The 25357-nt window shown below is 41.0% G+C and overlaps 1 protein-coding gene across 6 annotated transcripts in view; it reads left to right on the forward strand.

Annotated features, from left to right (window-relative positions):
- Positions 1-22444, forward strand: part of LOC1274961 (GTP-binding protein Di-Ras1) — a 43616-nt gene extending 21172 nt beyond the window's left edge. For all 6 annotated transcript variants that reach the window (XM_061645838.1, XM_061645839.1, XM_061645835.1 and 3 more), the window contains exons 3-7: positions 2862-3417; positions 3538-3815; positions 19928-20088; positions 20315-20471; positions 20569-22444. In XM_061645838.1, coding sequence (XP_061501822.1) covers positions 3247-3417; positions 3538-3815; positions 19928-20088; positions 20315-20471; positions 20569-20650 — 849 coding nt within the window. In that variant the 5' untranslated portion in view covers positions 2862-3246 and the 3' untranslated portion in view covers positions 20651-22444. The remainder of the gene's footprint in view (positions 1-2861; positions 3418-3537; positions 3816-19927; positions 20089-20314; positions 20472-20568) is intronic.
- The last annotated feature ends 2913 nt before the right edge of the window (positions 22445-25357 follow it).

Below are 25357 nucleotides of genomic sequence, written 5' to 3' on the forward strand. Positions count from 1 at the left end.
GCGGATGTGTAATTTTACTTCTAGTTATTAAGCAAAGGTGTTACATGGTAGAGTTGGGTGTTTTCACTTCAAAACAAAAACCTGCATCACATACTAAAGAACTTTTTCATGACGTATATACTTTTTATTCGTTATAATGATGTATCGCGACTAAAGGACTTCATATTCGTTAGTGCAGGAGCGATTTGCTATCGTTGATGTTGTTACTTGGTTTAAGATATGAAATGTATCTTTTTTATGGAGCATTTTCCTTGTTTGATAATCTTGAGCCGCCAACATAAGTTGCTGTGGATACTTTTTAATAACGATTCTTCCTGTGCATGCGTGGTTAAATTAGTCAACTTGTAAGGCATTGTTACGTGTGATTTTAATGACTAGTAACATACATGTTGAAGTATTTTATAACCATTTACCTGGTTCGAGACGTATGTTAAATATGAAATTATTGAATTTTATTAAGATCAAATTATTTATTGCATTAAAAACAGACAAGCTATGCATGTCTCCTCTACAGAAATACGTCCTTTTTTTATTCATAAGGAACGGTCCAGGAAATATATCCTTTTTATTTAACGGTTCTGACTTGAGCCTATAAAAATATATAATGGATAATTATACCGTATGCTAGCAAATAAATAAATTGAACTACATAACTTGTTCTGTCTGAAGGTTCTACAATTCCTTTTAGTATGGTTCTCGTTAGGATAAGCGACAGAAATCTCTCTTCCTATAAGTATGTTTCTGTTGCACGGATGGAGTGAGTAGAGGTTTTACACCCGTTTAAAAACGTGAAAGGAAACGTTCTTTCTTACTACTTGCTCTGTGATTTCTCTTATTTGTTATGCTATCAAATATTGTTCCACGAATCTCTACAAACAGACCGTATCTATTTTAGGCTTTTTTGCTAGTCTGGTCCGTGATATTGCTCCTTAATACCTCGCTATTGATCCTCTTTTATATCTTCAAGTTGTATGCTATCTCCCATTAACTACGTGAGCTTCTAATCATTCCACATAGTAGAATAGATTTCAGGGCGATTAATCATGTACTAGGTTATGTACTCGACTTTATTATTAATTACATAACAATTGTTTGTGCTATAAATGCCTCAGCTCATTATCAAATGGATTTAACAGATCTCGCCTTGGATGCTCTTCACTGCCATTTTCTCCTCATCTCCTCTTTTCCTATTCGTTTTCTATTATTCCAGTGTCCATTTCTTATGCTTGTACCGCTTCCGTGGAGCTTAATTAGTTCTCGAGTAGATGTTGTGTTATGAAATCTGAAAAAGATCTAAATAAGAAAATAAAAATGAGATGAACAAACATGATTAGAAAAAAGTACTCAGAAAAAAAAACTAATTCACCGAACTAGCTCTTTCCAACATCAATCATTTAAAAAAAATGACACAGTCCTTTATAGCTAGTGATGGAGACGCCTAGTCTTTTTTAATATATTGCTCACATAAAAAATGCCATAACTGCTAAGGTGGTGCAAAGTGCAATCGAACGCAGGTTATGAATGTATAGATTTTATGATATCTTTATCGGCGATGTTTCAATTTTTATCATACAGATTCGAAGATATTCTATACTAACCCATTCAGTGTTTTGCCCGAGTGGGACCCGGGCTGTGCTTTTGTTCTCCGGTTAGAGTCAATCATCACGTGAGAGGAGGGAGAATAAAACAATTATAATGACACATTTTGCACAACATCGTTTGTGTAAAGCAACGGTTTGCAGAATGGGCCATAATTGTTCTCTTTTGTTAACTTCTTGCCATTATTTCATTATGGGTTTATAAATTTTCTAAAAATCGTGGGACTGACAGTGGGTTAGAAATCATATGTTTTTTTTAAATATATTATTACTTCCAAACAGAAAAAATGACAGTCGCACAGTTGTCAACTCACTAGACTTAACAGCATTACAGACAGCTGTCAGTAGTTCAAACCCCCATTAGACCGTGCCTCCATACGCAGGACTGACTATTCTTAGATGGGTAATCAATTAGGCACTGAAAGTTAAGCCATTTACTGGTATAGGCAGGATATGACCAGCAGCGGTTGTGCCGACGAAGAAGAAGAAAAAAAATGAATTTTGAATTCCATTGTACCGCTCTATAAGTTTGCATATTATGTAAAATGTTTTCATAGCTTATAAGTAATAATAGTTTGAATTTCATGTATAACAATCCTTAAGCACGGCGGTCGGCGAAGTCTGGGCCGCGAGCCAAATGCGGTGCGCCATTAAATTTGGCCCTTTTGCTCAAAAGTTTGTCGACCGCTGCTGTAGCACAATATTTTATAATATGTGTTGGTGCGTAAATAAGCGTTACAAATCTTACGTTAGTTTTATTTTCTTAAAAGTTAAATAGTAGTTCAAGAACTTCAGAGGCATAACTGTTTTACAAGAAGTCAGCAATACCTCATCAACTAAAAGAATGCAATCAGGTGTACGGTTCGATGTTTAGTTGAAGTTATGTGACTGATTTTCTTTCAGTTTCTTATCTTTTACCTCTCTACAATTTATACCGTGCATGATTTTTCCGCTGAACTCACTGTATTAATACATACGCCCAAGGTATAAGTTGCATAACGAAACAAAGTACAACCAATGCCCGGATTAAGGATGGTAACCTACATTGTACTGAATTGTGGCCCTACCTAAACATGCAAGAAAACATATAAAAGCTACAATCTCTGTACAGATACCGATAGAAGTGAAATTTATTTCCTGTGCATTGCAACATCGACAGACCATATTTTGTATCGGAAGTGCTGGTAAAGAAATCCAATTTAAAAATATGCTAACCGAATGTGTTTTTTCCCTCTCTCTTCCCTTGCTTCTCATTTATTGCAGATCGAAATTTCGTGCTCGCGTGAACGATGAAGCCAAAAACGAAAGCGCACCACTGCTAGCTAGTTCCCGTTCGCATATTTCATCCGCTGACATAGTGCCAGTCACCAGCCTGAGCTCGGAACAAGTAAAGACACCACTCAGCATAAGACAATTCATTTCCGCGTGCTGCGTGTGTGAGTGTGTGTCGGTCGAGAAAGCGGGCAGATATCATTCCCCGTTCTTCCCCGTTATAAGACGACGTACTGCGTGTCATTGCAGCTGGGAGCTTCCCGTCTTTTGCCCGCTCCTTGCACGCTGCAACTCGCACCTTCCGCGGCAACATTTCGCCCCCACCAGTAAACGCTAGCGGTAGAGCAGTACTGTTCCACACGGCACACAGGGTTAAATGAAAATGTCAGACTTTGAGCGAATAAGGCTAGTGATTCTAGGTGGAGCCGGCGTCGGCAAAAGCTGCATCATAAAACGGTTCCTATTCAAAACGTACTCCGACAAGTACCGGCCAACGGTGGAGGATCTGTACAACCGGGAGTACGATCTCGGCTCAGTTACGCTTAAGGTAAGTGGGCGGGCAGGCAGGCACCAAGGGATAACGATTTACACAGTGTCTCGCCCGTCAACATGTGTTCTATCAAACGTTTAAAATTGAAAACTTCTTGCTGGCCGCCATTGCACACAGGTCGACATCCTTGATACGTCCGGCGAGATGCAGTTTCCGGCCATGAGGCGGCTCTCGATTGCGACGGCCCACGCGTTCCTGCTCGTGTATGCGACCACGTCCGAGGCCAGCCTGGGCTGCGTGAAGCAGTGCTTCGAGGAGATACGCGAGCAGCGCGCCGACTTCCAGGACATTCCCATGGTAATCGTGGGCAACAAGTACGACCTGACCGCGTCACACCGTGAGGTTCGCATCGAGGACGTCTCCGAGTGGGTTTTCTGCGAGCTGCCGAAGCTAAAGTAAGTAACACAGATTTGGGAGCGCTCGTGGGATGGGTGTTTGGCATGGGGGGAAGGGGACTGTTTTGTTCGGAAAACAATTTCTGCTGAAAATTTCATGCAGCCGTGCATATCGCTCTGTCACATGAGCGTATAATTGCCATCATGTTGGTTGCTGCGGCGTGCTTGTAGTATTCATAAACGTGTGCTGCTGAAGAAGTAAGACATTCACTCAACTAGAACTTGATGAAGATGCAAAAAGCGCTCGTGTCGGAAGTTTAGAAGCCCTTCAAGTGAAGAGTGAATATTTCAAAGCAGCTCAACAGACGTGTGGAAAGTTTCGTCGACATGATGAAACCTCCATTCATTCCGTACTGGGAAGACGTTTTGATCACGTTTTTGAATAACGATCATGAAAGTGTCGATGCAACTGGGGTTAGTTTGTATAATTTCAAGATTATGTGGTTGTATCTGTGGCTGAAACAACGGCTTAAATAGTAATAAAATATTGCTACTAAAATTTACACACACACACACACACACACACACCAAAAAAACACACAAAACCAGACCGCGTCGGACCGCACATGCAATGTGGAAAAATACCACAGTCATCACGAACCCCACCTTAGCTGCAACCAACACGCACATCCATTAATTAATGTTGATTGTTCGAGGCCAAAATAATGGTCACCATTGTAACGTATGCTGCCAGCCGAAACACACTTTCCATTAATTTTTGTTGTTGCCCTTTTGGCGGAGCTTTTTTTCTCTTTGTTTTTTACAACAACGAGATTGAATTTTCCCAGGGTGCTGCAATTCTTCTCGCAGCAGGTATATCAAATTGAAATTAATTTGTCCTCGCACAACAAACATGCCGCCACGCCACCTGCCCGTGGATGCAATAACTCCACTTATTAGCGACAGCAGCAGCAACAGCCGGATAAAACACCAAAAAGTAGCATTGTTTGTCAGAATATTGCACTCGACCCATTCAGCGTGCCCATAGCCTTTCACACGCCCATCCCGGGCGGTGGACAATTTGCTGACATTTTCAGGCGTTTTCATTTGACGCTGGTGGGATTATCCATTTAAGCTATGGGGGTGGTAGTGATGGTGCCGGCGTGTGGAGCGATGGAAATTCAATTCAAAGCCAATATTGACCATCGCATACCGCAGGACGCGGGACGGCGGGGGCTTGGTATGGCATCGATGAAAAGACTTGCTGCGTTGCATAATTCCATTCCGGGCTGTGAGTATTTGGCACTGCTGAAAGTGTTTGAATAAAGCGGTGTTTGTCGGTGCAAGCGATTGGCAGAAATTATTCAGTTCTGAGCTCGGGCGTTTGTTGCGCTCCACTCTGCTCCGCCCCGGTTGGATTGGGACCACCGATCGCTCTTTCTGTGATAAATGAACTAGTTCTAATGGGGTGTTCGCACGATAGTGTGGGCGCCAAAGGCAAATGTACCGAGAGGTGGCGAAGCACATGTTCGCTTTCCCATCAGCATTTAAGCGCCAGCGCGCAGACAAACCGGCAGCGCCCAAATGCATAATCCGGCACCTGTACTATAATCGGGCCAGAATATCGAAATTAATTGCACGATAGGTTGTATCGGTGTTGTGCCTGAATTGCAATCGTCTATTCTACGTGCATCTGAATGTGTATGCATGTGTGGGTGTTTTTCATGTTTTGGATAATGAGTTTCCTGATAAATGAAAAAGTTTCTTGAAATTGCTTGCATTTGTAATTGTTGAGTGTATGAAGAAGAAAGAACTTAGTTTATATTCATTCCATACACAACAGTACAACCTGACCGTGTGCGCAGATGCTCAGAACCGGTTTGACGTTTATTAAAATTAATCATCGACCTGTAAAGTTATTTGAAACCCGCGCGTACATTAATATAGGGTTATTATTTATCTGAATACATCCACAAGTTAGTGTTGTTATTAGTTCAACGTGGCACGGTTGGACAGTGCATCGAATTTATTAAGTGGAATAATTATTTTTGCGAACAGAGTTACAGTATTGATTGTATTTTCTTAGCCATTCAAATAACACTGCAAGCCAAGATAATGTGAACCGGTTCAATTGAAAATTACAATTCCGATTTATTGTTTGAAATGAATTTCTCCAACTATTTATGAAACATTGACCAAACACACAACATCATTGGGGAAGTTTAAAAGTTTTCATTTTGATATTTTTTGTTTGTAATTTCATCCAGTCACTTTCTCTCCTTTTTACATACATTATGGGTAATAAACCTATTCCAATACCTTTTTTCCATGACCAGATGAGCATGAACATCTTGGAAAGATTGGGTATTGAAAAAATCCTTAAACAGTACTACTGACAAATTGCTTTCCAAACAGCAGTAAAAATAGCATGAATAAATAAGAAGCTGATGTGAAGCAGATGAACTTTAAAATTGGGGAAGATGGAGTTTTTTCTCATCGAAAAATCATCGCTGCCAACGCGAAACAACTATTCATTTTTAGCCAATGAAGAATCCACCACAGGATGTTCTACTTTGGAAGGTTTTAAAGTGCTTCACAATGCACGCCTTTCTAGCACGAGTATCAAATGACAATGATGGAAAATTAAATGAAATAGTTGTCAAGTCACGTTCGCTAAGCACTTTGCGTTAGGCAGCAGCGTGATAGTAAGACGACAGTAGATTTGATTTCACCAACTTCGTCGATGTTCCGTACAGTCATCCGAGTGTCGGCAACGCTCGTTTCACTTGTAAATTGTTCACAAGCTATCGTGGTTTGAGTGATGGATCATGCATACAGCATCGGATATCCTCTCTCTGTTCACGGAAGCGCGCCCCACGATTGACACGGCTGACATTGTACACATCTTGCTCGAACGATGGCGCACCGTAGCGGGCCGTAGTTCGCAAAGGTCACGAATCGAAAACTGATTCCTGAACATGACGAATGCTACACGCTCTCCTGGTTCATGGATCATTTATTACACCGATAGTGCCGAACGCGACAGGGCTGTGCAAAGATGGGCCCAATAATCGTCAGCATAAGCACGGTTTCGTAATCCCGATCCATTTTCGGGATGGTCCAATGCGTAGACGCTACGTTGGCATCATGGCACAAAACAAAAGACCTCCCACTCCCACGGTGCATGTAGGTGAAGGATTGTGAATCGTTTGATGCGCGGAAAGATATATCGTGACTTTTTTTCCGGCTTCCCTTGTTTGAAGTTGGTGGCGGAATCTTGCCGCTGCCGCTGGATAACAAAGCGACGGAATGGCATCGAGATTTTCGACAGATGGTTCGTACCCTCGGGACTACCCATGGACTACGACCCGGCACGAGGCGACCCGTGGATAAAAATTCGGCACTCGCGGTATGCGTGTATGTTGAATAAATATATCTTCAACCAAAATCGCACTCTTCGCATGCCGCCAGCGCTCTGTTTGTTAGGCCAAGGCAAAGCAACCACTTGTCATGTTTTGTGGCACGGTTGGCTGTCAAGTGGTCGGCGCCACAGAGCACGTACTGGGTAGGCTTACCAAAACGAGGGCTGTGAAAATTGACAGAGCAGTGGTAACGTGACTAAAGCCAATTGTGTGGGATAAATCTTAATTCAATCTTTTCGCCTCGCGCAGTCTTTAACAACCACTGATGGTGAATTCGTGAAAAGAGATCGTGTAGCGGCTACAGATTTTTACAGTGCGGGATTCGTTTGTGCTTTTGGTTCTACTTCATAAACTTTTTTACGTCTTCACACGCACTTCTCCTCCTAACCATTTTGGTCTTACATAAAACATTGCACAAATTGACTCGTTCACAGCTATTCACTATGGCCACACATTTATTTAACTCGTAACAAGTGGTACAGACAATGCAAGTAATACTCATACTCATACTTTAATGGTTCGTAAGTACATTGGAATTGAAAAAAGCTTTTTCCACGCTAGGCATCAAAACTGGCTGGAACAACAGAAGCAACCACCAGGGAAAAAGCAACGAAATAGTACATACACACATATTGGAGGAAAAACAAGCGCCAATTATGGCATTTTCTGCAAACATAAAGAGCTTTTATTTTACATTATGCCATTATGCTGCAACTGGTGGAGGTTAAAGCGTAGCTTAAAAAAGAAGACTTCTATGGAAGAGAAGTTGTTCGTTTTGCAATCATCCACACACAGTTAAACTGATAATAATGTTTGAAAAGCAAATAAGGAACAAAAAAAGTAAATGCAGAACAAAACTGCTGGCAAAGGGTAATTGGACCGAAACGAAACGAATTATACAACCACAAGAATGAATGAACCTTTATTGCCTGTACAGACTGTGACCGAGCCCGGGATAATGTATTCCACACTGTCTCGCTCGATAAGTTTTCTGCGGAATGGAACGGTCTCTTTGGCTTTAGCACATTCCACATAGCTCTACGATGTTTTACGATCGTGAACGCAAGATTAAATTTTCGTCATATGAGGGGATTATAACTGTTGAATATATTTGATAGGTTAGGGGAAATATATTAAAATTATGTGTGCAATAACGGCACAAACAATATACGAGAACTGGTTTTAAAAACAAGTATAGTCTTGTGAAAAAAGATAAAAAAGACATGGAGGATGTCATACAGAAGTTTGTTTCATATACATGTGTAGACAATTATTTTATAATAATTCAACTAAAACTTGCTTTTTACAGGTTGCTTCAGATGGGCACTGTAGGAATGAGCTTTGACTCATAAATTATGTTACAAATCGTAAAATGTAAAATTACGATGTAATGTAATGTAATTAGGTCGGTTAAAGTAATGATGCGATTTGATAAATGGGCCATCAATATACAGTCAGTCCAAAAAGTATTCGTCTAGCTGAATATTTTGCAGAAAAAGGCAAATTATGGCCGCAATAGGCATGGAGCGGTAAAAGTAGTGATGAGGTTTGATAAAAGGACCTTCAATGCATACGTATTGCTAAAAAATAACCAATAAGATAATGTAATAACAAATCATTCATTTAAAAAACTAAAAAAGTCGTTTTCACTTAAAAAGTATTTGTCTATTAGGTTTTTGGTGAAATATCCTGTCCTGATCAAAAACTGTCTTGATCTTGTATTTTATTGCATTTATCATTATTAGTGACTACTTGACCAACGCCATAACTCATTTGAATCTTAAAAAGGGCGTATTTTTTACCCAATCATCCTGAAAGACTTGTTTGAATTAATCTCTGGGAGAAATATTGCATTTCCGGGCCACGTGGCTAGTTCCATTGAAAAATTGGCAACTGACATCATATTGAGAGTCTACCAAATCATTTTCATCAGTTTAGTTTCAGCTTGTTTGGTATTTCGGGCAAATAACAATGCTATGTATGTTCTCCCGCTCGACTGATCTTATACTTTTTATACTTATAAAGTTCCTCCGAACTGGGACTCAAAGTACTTCAATGCTGCAAGAATATGTTTCCAAATTTCTTTTCCCATAAATTTGAATCTCTTTTCTTGATCTTATTAGCCATCACAAAATGCACTGATTCCTGAGTAATATTTGATTTTTTGGACATTAATCCGCTTCTTTCGGTAGATTAACGGTAGATCAAGAATGGCTGCTTACATGGCAGTTTGGCCATTTTTCTGACACTAATTGTGTGACAACCTCTGATCAAATGAAGGAACGAGGCCTTCCACACATTTTGTAACCTTCATAAATGGGTAGGATAGGTTATGCATAAGTTTAAGATACGGTTTTCGCCATCATGCTCCATTCATTTAGATCCCCGCCTTTGGTGTCTCACTGACCGCTCTAAAAGCAATTGAAACAATGGAAATGCATTAATTTAGAAGGAGGCACTAGACAGATTGATAATAATAAATTTAATTCATATCTCCGTAGTGCTTGGTCAATGTAAATGATTAAAAAGCTAGATGGAAGAATACTTTTTGCACGCGCATCAAACGACTTTTTTTAATTTTTTATGTATTTTGGTTGCTATTGCACTATTTAAATGATTATTTTTTAGCAATACGTGTGTATTAATAGTCCCTTTATCAAACCTTATCATTACTTTTACTGCCCCTTGCTTATTGCGGCAATAATTCGCCTTTTTTCTTTATAATATTCAGCTGGGCGAATACGTTTCGGACTGACTGTACACGTTTGGCTAAAAAATATGCATTAAAATAGTGCAATAGCAACTAAAACACATTAAAAAACTTTTAAAAAAGTCCTATGACGGTGTGTGCTATGATCCAACATCTCCCACCCTCATAACTGGTTCTTCTGGAATGAATTGAATTGAGTGTTCGGAGCGATAGTTTGGATCGTCGCAGGATGAATGTTCAGTGAACCCATGTTGCTGCGATATCACCGTTATATTACTAGCTGTGTCGAGCTGTAGATTGACTGGTATACCATTGATGGAATGTTGTAGGAATGAATTTTCTTGAGTGTTGAGTGATGTGAATCACAATGTAGACGCCTCTGGAATGCAATTTTTCTTGTTCACTTGATGATGATTGTTGTGTTAATTTCTCCTTATTTGTCATCTCCTCTTCCTCGGCGGATTTTTTCGGGAAACATTCACAGTAGCCTTCTGTGTGTCTAATACGATTGCATTTTCTACATTAGTGTGTCGAGTATTGCCAATCTCGAACAAAGTTCATCTGACCGCAGACCTACGCAGACATATAAACCAAACACTTCAAATGATCAGTCTTCATATTGTGGAACTCTAAATCTTCACAAACTCGGCAGCGACATCTTTGAGATCCTTCGCATCCGATTCGAAAAAATCTTCGTATCGTCGAAACAATTTTCGAAATTTTCCTCTGTTTTCTGCATTGAAGATAAATTCGGTCATGTTCATGACTACGAATTGTTCCGTACTATTGGTTCCCGATGATGTAGTTTCCAATAGCTTTAACAGAGCCCTGAGAATCGCTAATTTAATGTTCTGGTCTTCTTGAGGCATCCTGCTTGCTTCTAGAATTCAATATCTTCGTCGCTAATTGTTGTGTATTGAAATGCCAGACTACGATGTGTTCTATATGAGAGGTTTAGTCAGACTGATTGTTTTATTTGTATTCTCTACTTTTATAGTCCAGACTGCAACAATGTGAACAATGATCAACTAATAGTTATGATATAATAATGTTATTGTTATAGTGTTTGCTATGATCCAACAGGTAGTAACATAAAATCAACAGGCAATCTATGATCTATGATGAAACAGGAAATTCATGTTCTGGAATTGCGTTCGAGTGAATAGGCACAAGCTTTGTCTCTCGTTTTTAACTACTATTAAATTCTAGGAAGATAGAGATTTAAGAAAGTGGTCTCATGGAAGCATGTCCCTCGACTTAACATCAAGGGTTCAAGCTCCGTATGGGTCAAGGACTGTCTGTCCTGAGTAATTTATAAGTCGTTGAGAGCCAAGTCCATTAGTGGTAAAGATAAGCTATGACCAACAACGGATGCGCCAAAGAAGTAGTAGAAGAATGATTTCAGGCGTTAAAGACATTTCGTCATATCTTAAACGCTTAAAAATCAAATATTTGTTCATGTATATTTTCTAATTCTAAATTATTAACGCGGCCAAACAATATAAACATATTTTAATAACAAGTGAGATTACATCTTGTGTTAACCAATGGGGTAGCTAAATAAATTTCAGAAATTGCTTGTCATTATATATAACACATGGGATTATTTTCACTTTTCCGAATAAAATTGTTGTGTATTATGTTTGTTCGTATTGTTTCCCAACGTCCATAAAAAAAATCACCTATGAAGTACGAATTCAAAAGGCAATATAGTAGCAGTCATACCTTACCTATATCTCAGCAGTCTCAAAACTGACGACATTGATGTAAATCGGAAATGATCCCGAACACTGCCTTTTTGGAAATGTTTATTTTTTCTGTTTATTTCAACACGCGCAACGGATTATTTTAAAGTCGAACCATATACTCTTATATAAGCTGTGTACGTAGAAAGCAAAAGTATATGATGCACAGTGAAAACGCAAAGTCGCACAAGTGATCTCGAATCTCGACAGCGCCGCTGTAAAACCGTACTTTTGTGAAGCACAACACGGCACGACGTATATGAAACGATTGTAGTTTTGCTTCAAGTATTGTTGTGGGGATAACAATAACCAGCGTTGTGCTGTGTTTACCATCAGTGAAAACTACTTCCAACTGATAATGCGAGCAACGGTGATGATGGCGTGTTTGGGGCGAACACCAATCACTCCCCCAGACTACCAGCTCTCCTTGGTTGACTATTGTACCAACGTGTAATGTGCAAAATTTCAATCAATACTACATGCCACAATCCTTCCTGCTTCCCTTGGTTGGTCATCATGCTGCCGGCGCAAACTTTCGCCAACCAACGATGTGCTACGCTTGGTAGAGAAACTTGTCCTGCCAACTGCTGATGCTGGCAGGTTCATCAATGTCCTTCCAGTGCAGACGATGCGCCACGCAACACGCCACACACATACACACACGTACAGACGCAGTTAGATAGAGATAAAAAGTGCTACGAGAGTACGAGAAGCAAAACATAATCGGTTGCTTAACGGGTTTCAATTGTTTCTTCGTCTGCGTTCCCGGATAATGGTGCGTTCGTGGGGTAGTGAGAGAAAAGGGGAGGAAGGGAAGGTTGTGCTTCCGGAACTGGAGCGGAAAGCTCAGTGTAATGGTCTAATCGCATCCGTTTTGGGGTGGGAAGGAGTTTTGCACATTTTTGCACTGTTCTGATGGTACTGCGTTGTGGTGCCAGAGCCTGTTCGTTTTCTTGTTGAAACATGCAGAATATGCGCCTGCAGGATGCAACACCGAGCGTGACAGTGCCGGGGAGCTGAGCAACGAGAGAGAGAGAGAGAAAGAGAAAAAAATCACCACCACTCTGCTGATTTGATGCACCGTAACACGGAAGGGTGCTTCACAACCGAGGTCTGGCAAACATAGCAAAAAAAAACACAATCTGAAAACACCTGAAGAGAAAGTAACCAATTCACGAACGGTGGAACTAATCTAATTTTAATTGCACACACTCAGGCGCCCGGCCGGGGTTAGCAAGCGTGTTGGTGAAGCCGTTCTGGTTGTGGAAAATTGAAATCTACTTTCATCCGGTAAGCACCGAATGACATGGTTAGATCGCATTTGTTCCTTTTGCAGTGGTCTGGTTGGTCGTGATGGAAGGTCAGTAGCTAGAGATACGAAAAAACTGTAATGGTAGTTCTGTCTGGTTTTTGTTTTGCTGGTACACGCAGTGTTGCGAGCATCAAATTTGAGCGCGTTGAAAAACCATAATAACCAAGGCTAATTTGCTTTCTACACTCCCGCCAAGATATGACACTTTGTTGCGGAGCGCAACCTGTTTTGTAGCCTGATTTTTTTTGGCCAAATATTCACACGATCTGGCAAACATATATCTAAACTTTTGTGCCGGTTTAAACTAGTGAGGTTAAATGTTCCATCTGCAGGTCGGCAAGCGTTTAATTGCGAATCGTACTTCCATGTGCCGTACCCAAACTGCCGTCGAGGGCAACAAATATTCATAACGCAACCCACAAAACTCAAAAATGGAAAACAGCTCCCAGTTTTGTTTTTTGTGTTTTGTGTTTGGGAGCTAAATGCGTGGCAGAAGCGTTAGCATGAACTCCGCACCACCACTCAAATCGAGTATAATGCTAGCAGGGCGGTCGTCACTCTTCTTGGGGTCGAGCTGGGTCTGCGTGCCAAGCGAAGTCTTCACCAGCTTGGCAGCTGGCATGTAAAAATGCGATATGTTATTTTGCATGCGCCTTCGAAACGGTTCGGAACGGTTGGCAGGGATAAAGATTGACGTAGAGAAAATCTGAACAGTGTCTAGCGCTATTGAAATAAAAAAGAAAAGAAAAAAACATTGCAAACATGTGAAGAGCTACCGTCGAGGATGATAGCACGGTTGGGGAGCAGATATGGTAAAATGAAATGCGCGTGTGCTATTGCTCTCTCCACTGAAGTACGGTGCATTAATTACAATTTTTCGCCCAAGCTAATATCCTCTAAATATTAAACTGCTTTTTCGAACTGCACACACACACACACACACACACACCCAGACTCGAATTGAAGGGTTCGCTCGAACGGTTGTGAAACAGCTTGGATTTGGTTATGCTAAACAAACAACGCCTACAATGCAGAGTACGGCAAACCTGAACCAGGCAGTATCAATTTAAATTGATTATTTTAATCAGCATTTTAAAACACGTTGCGTAAAGCGGCGATGAGTTGCGTAATCGTTTCGCAGAAAGCTAGAGAGCTTTCACCCTGCCCGCACACACATAAACATACACACAGACACACAAACCTGCATAAAACCAATACCAAAACTCTCATCCTCGTCAGAGTCGGTGTCCCTTCGAGAGGAGTTAAACTAGCAAATTTCTCCATATTGCTCTATTTCACCAATTCCCTTTACATCGCCAGCCCCGGGGGGAACACTTCGAGCGATGGTTTTGTATTCTCCCCAATCTGGGTCGCTAGCAGAAAGCGGCGCTGAAGAGCAGGTGAAAATTGGACGGTCACCGTCGTCTCGCACTCCTCTCCATTGCTTCTTGGCACCGTTGCCGTGTCTTTCACACGTCCAAGGTGTGCACAATGAGCGCCACAGCTTAATGACGGGACGAGCACAGGAAAAGGTCAACCGTTTGATTGTGTGATTGAGGTTGCCTGGTTGGCTGTGTGCTAGTCAGTGCTGGTGCCCTTACGGCCACCATACGGCTAATTGAATATGGAGCGGAAGGGCACTTGGTGCCAACAGAGCGGGTTCGTAGGATATAGCGAACCGAAGAAACCATCTTATCATGGTCGAATGTGATTGGCTATCACATGGGCAAGGAAGCAAAGTGGAACGGGGAAAGTCATTTGTTCGATGGTGTGAGATGGGTAAGAACGATAAGCCACATTCCAGCGAATGCATCGATTTATTTCCCGCACGAGAGATCATCACCGTTTCTTGTGTGGTGCTTTAGCTTGGAACAGATTTATGTTTCTTTCCATCATCTTCTCCCTCTCAGGTGGGTAAGGTAAATGAACCCGATCATTTCAAAGCCGATGAACATACTGAAGATTCAAACTGCTCGCCACTAACGTTAAAAAAACACATAGATGACGTAAGCAGCGCAATCCTTCCTTTGATCTATTTTTAATTTCTTTATTTTATTTTACTTTTTGCTTCACAACCATAAGGATGATTGGTGGTAGAAAAAAAGGGCAAGCTGTGTTTGGTGCACTTCGGTGGAGAGCTGTTTCATGCCCCTTCCCGCCTGCAAGTGCATCTGTTTGTGACAACTTCCGTAGGAGGTTTAACGAAAGTGGACCTGCAGAGAATGGTAGAGAAAAGAAAAATCTAATTAATTGGGAATTTGTGTACCAGTTAGAGAACGGTCAATTTGGCCATTTTTTACCTTTATTTATTTAGCATGATCTTTACTGCACGATCGCAGAATCGTTGCAAATTGGTTGGAATAACGTTTTCTACCCAAACTGTTTTCCGGAATTGGTGACGCTGGTTTTTGGTATTTTTTTAAAATAATTTTTTCAATCATTCATCATTTGTAGTGTGCGTAACACAAGTCATACAGGGTTTTCCAAGTCAATTTCCTCTTACGAGTTTCCAAATCAATCTTTTGAAAAACATCTTGCAGGCGGTGAATGATGATGTGCACATTCGGAAGTGACTTGGAAAACCCTGTTAGACTTTTCTAATAAAAACATAATTCGAAGGAAGCCCGTTGTTTCGCAATGAATTTTTTTTTTTGTCACTGAATGTTTAAAATTTCTATCATTACAGATAAACAGGTCAAGCGTGTTATCCCTCAAATTTGATTAACGATGTTATGGTAAATAAAAGCGAAAATCATCTAATCGTCCTTTGGTTTACAAGTTTATAAATAGAAGGGATGGAAAAAATCTCGCTTTGGCTGGTTATTTGATTCTCTATATTCGACGGATTCCTGTCATTCGTTTACTATTTTAAGTTTATAAGTACTAGGCGTCTCCATCGTCGGGAATGGTGGGACATTATTATGATTTTTTTTCTTGGTACTATTTCGGTATTGGAATGTAGATAAAAAATGATGTGTGTGTGTGTTTTTTTTTTCTTATTTCATATTGTAAGATTCTGTGGTCCAATTAATAGTCCACCATTACTATTGGAGGACTCTCTGAATGAAGATCGATCTGCTCCAACCTCGCAGGAGTTATCGAATCGGCCAGTCCCATATCACATACAAAATGCATAGTCATGCATAGGATGCAAGGTCACTCGAACTTTAATTCAATAACGAACATATTCGCCATCTGTGAACTGTTATTCACTGTAACGATTTGCTGATCAATTGTAAAATAAACCAACCCAAGCGAACATAAATAATAATATTAATGTCTTTCAAAGCTTTTATGGCCGATGTTGGGACGGCCTTAACTGACACCGGGTTGTTGATGTTCGAACGATTTCAAACATCTATAATTTTGCATATTGATAGGTGCTATCAGAGTCCTCTAGATGGCGTAAAGGGCTCTAATCGTCGAAAATAGATCGTTGAAAAGAGACGACACTCGAAGAGAAGCAACCAACCTGCTCTCCAAAAAGGGGACAAATCGCGGCTAGGGTCAGAAAGGGTCAAATCGATTTGAGTGCGCGCAAAACATAAAACAGATTCATTCGCAAAGGAAAAGCCAAGATGTTTGTAAAGTGCAGAATATAGAAACAAATCTCGCAACCAAAAACTTGGTTTTCGTGTTTAAAATCTAAATATTAGCCCTTTGCAAAAGCGATCGTCGCAACAGTCGGCGATAACTCCGTTTTGGCATAGGAATACTCCTTGCAATGGAACGGCCAAAAGCAGCCATGGGGTTTCAGGTATTTTATCGGCTTTAAATACATCGTTCCATATGTCCAAGTGCAAGCCTTTTTTAACTAAACCTCAACTCATCACCTAACTCAACTTTCAACTCTTGATGGAAATGTCTGTATTATCGATTTTTATACTACTTGTCTAGCTGCTCCAGCCTCCCAGGCCAGGACTTATTTACTTCTATTCAAAATCCCCTCTCCAAATTTGCTGCCAACAGTTTAGACAGGCCAACACAGACAGGTTGTAGTGACACAACGTGTAACCGCTTCTTAAGACGCGTTACGCATAGCAAAAACATACATAACGCAGTGCGCGTAACGTGTAGCACTCACTCACTCACTAACACTAATAATAGCAAACGATTACACTACTACTATTAGATATTAGATTAGAATTATATTTTATGTTCAAAATAAAATTATTATTCGAGTATGTACACCCGAAAGTATAGTATTGTACACCCGAAAGTAGTGAAAGCAGCTAGAATAACCCCATAAGGTGATCAGCACCAGGGCTCAAATCGATGCTTTGGCCAGTCTCTACATATGGAAGATTTTTACAGAAGCCATAATGGTCCCAAGTAGCGTAGACTCGTAAATTGACCGATTTATTATTGCTTGTTAAACTTACTGATCATTCTTCTCCTTTCACACGACAACCATAGGGATCAAGGACTACCTTATCTTCTAATAATCCTACCTATAAGTGATTTTTTTGGACTAAACGAATGAATAATTGCTAATATTGTTCCATGTTTTTTTATGCAAACATTTAGATTTTAACTTCATTTAGAACTATAAAATTTGCTTCTACATAATGCATAATGCATTCTATAATTTTTTTTTGGTGAAAAATAATAATAAAATAATGTTAATACAACATATACACGGCCAATAATTGGACAACAAAATTTCCTTCTTATTGGTTTTATGCTTGGCATATCGGCCTGATGCAGGTTTATAAAAATTAGTTGTTTCTGTTAGTTATATCTTAGTTGTACTGGATAAACTGGTGTGAAACGCAAAGCTATCGAAAAAAAACAACCGAGCGAGTACTAATTTTGGAATATGGCTAACTTGTGATATAGCACTCATAATACAATGGCTCATTAAAAATCCATTATTACATGAGCATAGTGAACAGTAATAATTGGATTCTTTCTTTATTCATTTTTTTTATTCTCGTTGCGTTATTTATGCATTTTCCTTAAATAACTGAATTCCTGGTCATATCAATCTACGAGATGGGGTTATAGTTTTACTTGATCTACTTTTTTTAAATAAGACATTTATTTGTATGGTACCTCAAAGCTATTTAGCTATGCATTTTCCCGAGCACACGTAACCATTATTTCAATAATATACTGCTAATTTTAATTCCTTCGAGCAAAGAGCAAAAGTGAAATCCCATTCCTAGGGACAACCAATCTTGTCTTACATATTGATTGCCTTTTTATTCAAAGCTGCCTCCGTGATGCTCCAAAATAACACTAACAAACAAACTTCATCCCACCATTGGCGTCTCGTTACAAAAGCTGCCGTATGTTACACCGTCCCTGCTCAAGCTTATTGCTATCGTTCCGGTTGTATGCATTTCGCTTTTTATTGCACAGCCTTTAATCAAGCACGTGCTAGCTTTTTAATGTGCTTTCATTTTCGCTCGAGATGATTAGCGCAAATGGATACTGCTTGTATGCCGCAGCGAGAACCGCTCCACCGGAAACCGTTCCATGCGAAACGAATGAAACTGACACACACACCCACACACACTGATTAAAAACTTTGCTCCGGTAATAATTCCGAAAGGTTGTCTACGGTCGCACGCCCTGCCGTTCGTATGAATTAATCAAAAGCCTCTTGGCGAACGCGGGTCCTTCCGGGTTCAATCGTCGTTAAAGAGAAGGTAACGAAACGCCGCCCTACTCCACTCGGCAGCAATTACTGTGACAGTTCAGCGCGGGCATACCGAAAACATGGAGCGCACACAAAAAAAAGTGCCCGATTACATCGTCTTTATGAAATGCTGGGGGGAAGGTGCTTTTTTATTAGCCAGTTGCTCGAGTGCTCTCAGTTCAATGGGCTCCAACAATGATTCCATGCGGCCACCGCTACCGACCCCGGTCAATGGCACTGCTCCAATGCTCTGACGGTGGTGTTGATCCGTGGAAATGGTCACCACCGCTTCGCTGCACCAGCCACGCGCGAGGAGAATGGGATAAATTTGAAATTAATTTTATCACCGGGAATGGGAAAGAACGGACCGTTTCGAACCGGCTAGCCGATGCCTGTGTTTGTATCCATGTTTTTGGAGTGTGTGTGTAGGCATATGTCCGTGTGCCAGGTAGCACCCATCACAAACCGGCCACCTGCTGAGGGAATTGTTGCATTGATCGGCGCTTGTTGGCGGCGGAGGGAACGGGGAAGCATGATCATAAAAATCGATCGACTCGGGTGGTTTTTTTATGCCACTCTGTCACCAACACGTGGAAATCCGGATTGTGCCGTAATGCGCTTTGCTTCTTTTTTTTTGCTCCTGCCTGGCGAGTGCCAGGTGGAACCTCCATCACCTGTGTGGACGATTTTGGCGGGGCGAACACAAAGCCGGAAGAAACTTTATGGCCTAAAACGCCAAACAACCCGCCCCCTCGCAATTCCATCCAGTTTTGCTTCCGTGTTGTCGGATCGCTTCGTTGGGGATGAAGGCTTTGAGCGTTTATTTTCATTTTTTATGTTGCTTTTTCCCGCTCGCTTTTTTTTTATTTTTTACTCTTGCAACCACCACTAACCCACCATCCCCCTCCCCCACCTCCCTCGACCACTGTTTTTACGATGTGCTTCTGGCTCATTTGGTATGAAGCAATTTTGTGATCAAATGTTTGACCAAAGCCCGGCCGGTGTGATAGGAAAATTGTGCTCCCCGGGGGGTGGAAAATAGCGGACACCAGAGCGGGTTTAAATACGTGAATTAAGAGCTTAGGTGGCACACGGCATACTCTCCTCCCTTTCGCTCCGATCACCCCGACAAGCCAATCGATCGGTTCGGGAGGATTTTCGCTGCAAAATCAAACCATTCTCGCAAGCTCTCCAGCGCTCCCATTGGACAATGGCAGCCTCCGAAGCGTTTGTTGTTTTCTAATTGCTTTTGACAGGATTTTCACATCGAAACATGGCCCTTTTTTGTACCTGTTTCTCATATTCTCTCTTATTTTTATTTTCTTTTTATGTTCACCAGGGTAAAGGTGCTCGAGTGCTCCGCGAAGGATGATTACAATATAATGGAAATATTTCGCACGTTTGTCACGCTGTCCCGCATACTGCCGGTGAACGGTAGCGCCGAGTCCGGTTCCGGCTTGAAGCGGCGCTCGTCAGCCTACGTCAGTGCCAGCAGTAAAGGTAGGTGCGGACAGCATCGCAGCACTGTTTATACAGCACGCCGCCTGTTCATTATGAGCTCCCCCCCTCCCTATGGCAGGATTCTCATTATGTGCACAGTTTTATGCAACGAACGAAACGCCGTGCCGGGCATAGCTTAATTAACCACTTGATGTACCTGTTTTCTTGCGCTCTTTTCTTCCTTTGCTGGTTCCCATTTGCTCGATGTATGGTTTGCAACGCACAGCAAAGTCCAGAATCGGCAGTCCGTCCATAGGAGGTTGTGAAAAGCCAAAGGATTCGTCATCGTACCTGGCGGCATCCACGTCCGAAGGCACGAGCAGCGGTGGGCTCGGTGGCGCCGTCGGTGGCGCTGCCGAGGTGAAGTCGAAGCCCCGGTCAAGGTAAGTGGGTGTCGTTGCATCGGGAGCTACTTAGATGATTGCTACACCACCCACCTTCCTCATGGGCCCCCCTTTTCTTACTCTTCCTCTTTCGCAGGTCACTCATCCGAAGATCGTCCCGCAAGACGAAGCAACAAATACAGAACGCGTCCGGCGCCGAAGACTGCAACATTCAATGAATTCGCTGGTGCTTCGTCGGCGGTGACTGATATGGGGAGTCGGTCGGGGTTGCTGCTGCTGTTGCTCGGCACGGCTGTTAAACAGGGCTGTTAAACTTCTTGGTAAAATAGAGGAACCCCACACAACCTCCCCCTCCCCTGCAGCGAACGTTAGCGCGATATGCGTATGTGCGTGTGTCATTTATGTGTAACCGAACACAACACAACCATTGCAAATGGCGCATGTTTTCTTGTTATTGTTATGGGTAGCGTTTGGTGCAAGCGTAGTGCAAGGGTTAGTTGAACCCATACTCCCCCCCTCCCCCCGTCGGTAGTACTAGATGAAACGTCCTCCCATCGCCCATACCCCTCAACAGTTTGGAGTAACGATTGTGTTCCAAGTGGCACGACAAGCGAACGGTGAAAAAAATTATATTAATTGAATGAAATTGCGTCTTTGGCGCTCTTCCGCTGCCTCTCCTCCGTTCTGGAATGGGAAGAGCGTGGGTGTTGTGATTGAGGAGTAGTTAGGGGATGGGAAGGGGGGCAACACGACCACAAAAAGACCCCGTCGAAGTAACTAACACCTCTGCATGGGGAAGAATAAGGTAGAAGTAGCCAGCGTTTATAGTAGCATGTTTTTTGGACAATTGTTGACGTAAGCGTATAGAGGCGCTAACAAAAACACACTATTGATGAATGCACCCAGCAGGCGATAGGAAGGGGATATGTTTGGCAGTGGTATTGGTGCAGCAGGAGCTCCAGATACTAGTGGCAGGGAAGAGAGGACCGGGATGATCGTACCATTATGAAAGGCCTGTTTCTGGAATTACCATTTATGGGAGAGGCAGACGATTCATGGGCACAAAAAGGAAGGCAGAGGAAGAAAGCAGAACACCCAGCAGAACAAAAGTAGTTTGGGAGCTAGAACCGATCGCAATGGGCCTTTGGCAAACGATCGACTACAGAAATGGTAGACTCGGCTAGACTTTAGTATGATCGAACAAAACAAAAATAGGAACAGGCTGGGCGGGCAAATGAACGAACTGTAACGTATGTGTGTAAAACCCAATGTTTGTAAAAAGCAATAATTTTCCCGTAGTGTTTGACACCGTTCATTGACCGTTTTGGGAAGAAGGCAGACGTAGATGGCAATGGTGCATGAAGTTTTATATAACCTTAAGACACTATAACCGCGACACAATGTCAACGTATCGAATGCTACCAAATCGATCACACATTGAACAGAGTATCGCAGCTGCTGATCGACGGCTCAACGTGCTCGGTGGTGGAGGAAGAAATGTGGACGGTGTAGTAGAGATGTGCATTACAAACAGTGAGGTAACATTGCGGTATTGCAAAACAAAAAAATCACCTTTTCGAACGAAACTTAACCGATCCAGCAATCTACTACCTACACATAGCAATGGTAAATTATTAAAAAAAATCTTTTTCTTGGCATACGCAACACGGTAAATGGAAGGAGAGAACATACAAATATTCACTACTTACAATGGTACAACAACGTACATGATGATCTCAGCACAAGAAATGTACCCTGAGTTTAGTTTACACGATTTCCCAAGGAGTTGCGTTACGTTTCCCAAAAGTCTTTGAATCATTTTCACGAATTATTGTCTATTGCCTACTTCATTTTGAATCAGTCCCACGAATTGTTTACCGTTTCCATAATGTATGTTGAGATCATGTCAAAAGCTGGTGAGCTCAATTCTTTAAAAAAGGGAATGTCAATCACTTGTGAAACTGATTCAAAACGGATGCAGACAGTGGTCAATAACCGGGAGATAAATTTAATAAATTAGGGAAATATAAAAAATGGAAAATAACTGGAAGAAACACATAGGATTCCCTGCATTATTTAAGCTAAGTAACTTAATCTTACTCCATAATTCACTTACGCCATTTTACACCGAAAGCTTTGCCATAGTTTTGTTTTTGTTCAACTTCGTTCGGTTCATCACTGGTAAGCTTATATTGCTGGAAGAATTTTTCAATGTATTTCATACATTTCATCGCCATTTGCTGCTGCTGATGCTACAAGCGTTTCCACTTATATGCTAGAATAATGATAGATTGTAATATTAGTCCATACGAGCTGAGCTTATCCATTCATGGACAGTAACTTCTAGTAGCATCTGTAATGCGCGTTGGAGAATTTAAAATCACTAAAACTACCACTTGTTGGATCTATTCACATCTTACCTTCTTTCTTCGTCACTTTCCGTCTTCTTATTTTGTTTCATAAATTCGTAAAAAATGGCACTCCGTTTTCTTGAGAAATAAATGGTTCTATTAAAATATTTCTTCAGGAACCATCCATAACTTACGTAACGCTTATAAGGGAAAGTGACATGACCGAAACATAATTGCACTATGCGTGGTATAACAAACATGGTATTACTTATCACTTTAAAATATTAATTTGATTCTGGTTACTAATAGATAGGTCCTGGTAGCTAATGTCCTTTGCTAATTACTTTACATAAAATTATACGAACGCCAGAAGTGAAAGTATTGAATAATTTAGTTAAAGTAACTAGTTGGTCACTGCAACGTAACTTGTTTATTTGTGTTACTTTTGTTTCCAGCTCTTCCATGTTATTGTTTCGGTGGAGACCATCCATTAGAGTTTTATTAACTGTTTTTTTTAGCTTTGCTATGAAGGTATGCTGAATTCGACCAAAATATCAATCGCTTATTTCTGGTAAAGAACTAACATTCCTAGCTCACCAGCCAAGGATGCTGGTTTTAGAAATAAGCTGCAGTTGCAATATTAAATGATCATGCAATGCAAAGAAAGAAAAGGATAGCACTTAAATAAAACCATTTATTCATATTTTTCTTTATAATTAATAAGGTCATTATATTTTAGCGTTACCAGGTCTGTAGATGGTCCTTAATTTATGCAATATTAGTACAATATTGATTTTTTAATTATCATTATGAACTAGCTGTTCTTTTAGACGAAAAGGTCGCTAGTTGCTGCTGCGTGCACGTTTACTTTACTGGCAGCGCAATATCCCTAAAAACCCATACACCCTCAAAAATATACTAGGAAAATTATTACGCAATTTGTAACGCTACATGAGATAACTAAATGCAAATCTTTACGCTAAATGAGAGACAGAGTGAGAAGTGGAACGCAATGCAAGACATCTAGGCGCATCATGTCTAGAAGGTAGCTGCCGGGACACGCGATATAGTCATTGGTTTTGCGCCGAGCAACGGAACCATATGAAGGAGTAATTAGAAATTAGAGCAAAACCAAAACCTTAATCTTACATTTGTACGCCATAGGGACACAAGGAAGAGCTTTTCTTGCTGAGGAAAACATAAAGATACAAAGTGAATCGAGCATCTGTGGAACCACAATTTTGTGTGGTTTGCATCTTGCTAACGTTTTAATAATGATGATAATTATAGAAATTGAATTCAAGCGAATATAGCATCACAAAGGGTTTTTTTCCTTTTCGCAAATTGTACCAAAGTTTTGAGCAAATGTGCTGTGCCGAAAGCGAATACTGAAGATAAGGGAACATAACTCACACTGTGGACGCACTTGGACGGGTGTATTTTCGTGGAGGCGGTTCCGAATTGCCCCCTGGGGTAGAGGGGAAAGAGGGATGTTTATTTGCTCAGTTCCACTAGAGGAGCAATGTTAATTTAACCTCGTCATGGTAGAAAGTGGGCGAAGAAAACGCACAACAATGGCACACTGTGTATATGGGCATCACATATCGTCGTTACATCACGTTATTGTTCGAACGTTGGGACAGTTCGTTTCTTGCCCGTGTGTGTAGGACGGGGTTTTTTGCTGATCCGGACGAGAGACAGACTGTTGTTTAGGTGGAATTAGCTGAACGTTACTACAATTGCAATTTGCATTGAATGTGATTTAATAATACAAATAAAACAAAGTTCGTTCGTTGCATAGACGGCTCCCTTAATAGATGTAACAAATCTCACCTAGAAGTACTAGGTCTCTCCAGTATCCGTTTCCTTATCCAGAGAACCAAAAGAAGACAAAAACAGCCCGTAACCCTGTGTACCCTGTGTGTGACCGATTGGCTTTTCTTGAGTCTTGAACCATTACCGAACAACTCAGTTCAGTTATCGAACCAACTTACAAAACTAGACTTATAGTAATCTACGATATCCAGAGTTTGCATCATATATATATGACTCTCTGTACCGGTAAATGTCTGAATGTTGTGTCAAAAACAAAACAAAACAAAAAACGGATGGTGTAACTGATTTTGTGGTTTGCTACAACTTCTTCTTGTTCAGATATAACTTGCTCTAGTCTCTGACACGGCACGTAGAACAGCATGTTGCCGAGTCGGCGTACATAGGATAACTTTTTACCGATTACTTAAACCAGCAGGCTGACGGACATTCAATCCGGCAGATTTGTTATCACTGTTCTGATAACTAGCACGATTCCAATCGATGCATTCGATGCTGAGCATTGCCGCTTTCGTTTGGTAAATTGACTGCGCACTTCGTTTTCAACCCAAGAAACATTACAAAAAAAAGGTAGAATTATTTAAACAACACGAAATTGTGGTCAGAGAATGAAACCTGCGAAACGTGAGTACCAATTTGCGAATAGCTTAATGTGTAAGATTGAAGAAACCATGAAACAAACCGTTACTTATGAGATATCAAAATAAGATGATCAAAACAAGAAGGAAAGTGAAGATGTTT

This window comes from Anopheles gambiae, chromosome 2, assembly GCF_943734735.2.
Source record: "Anopheles gambiae chromosome 2, idAnoGambNW_F1_1, whole genome shotgun sequence".
In the NCBI taxonomy this organism is placed as follows: Eukaryota; Metazoa; Arthropoda; class Insecta; order Diptera; family Culicidae; genus Anopheles; species Anopheles gambiae.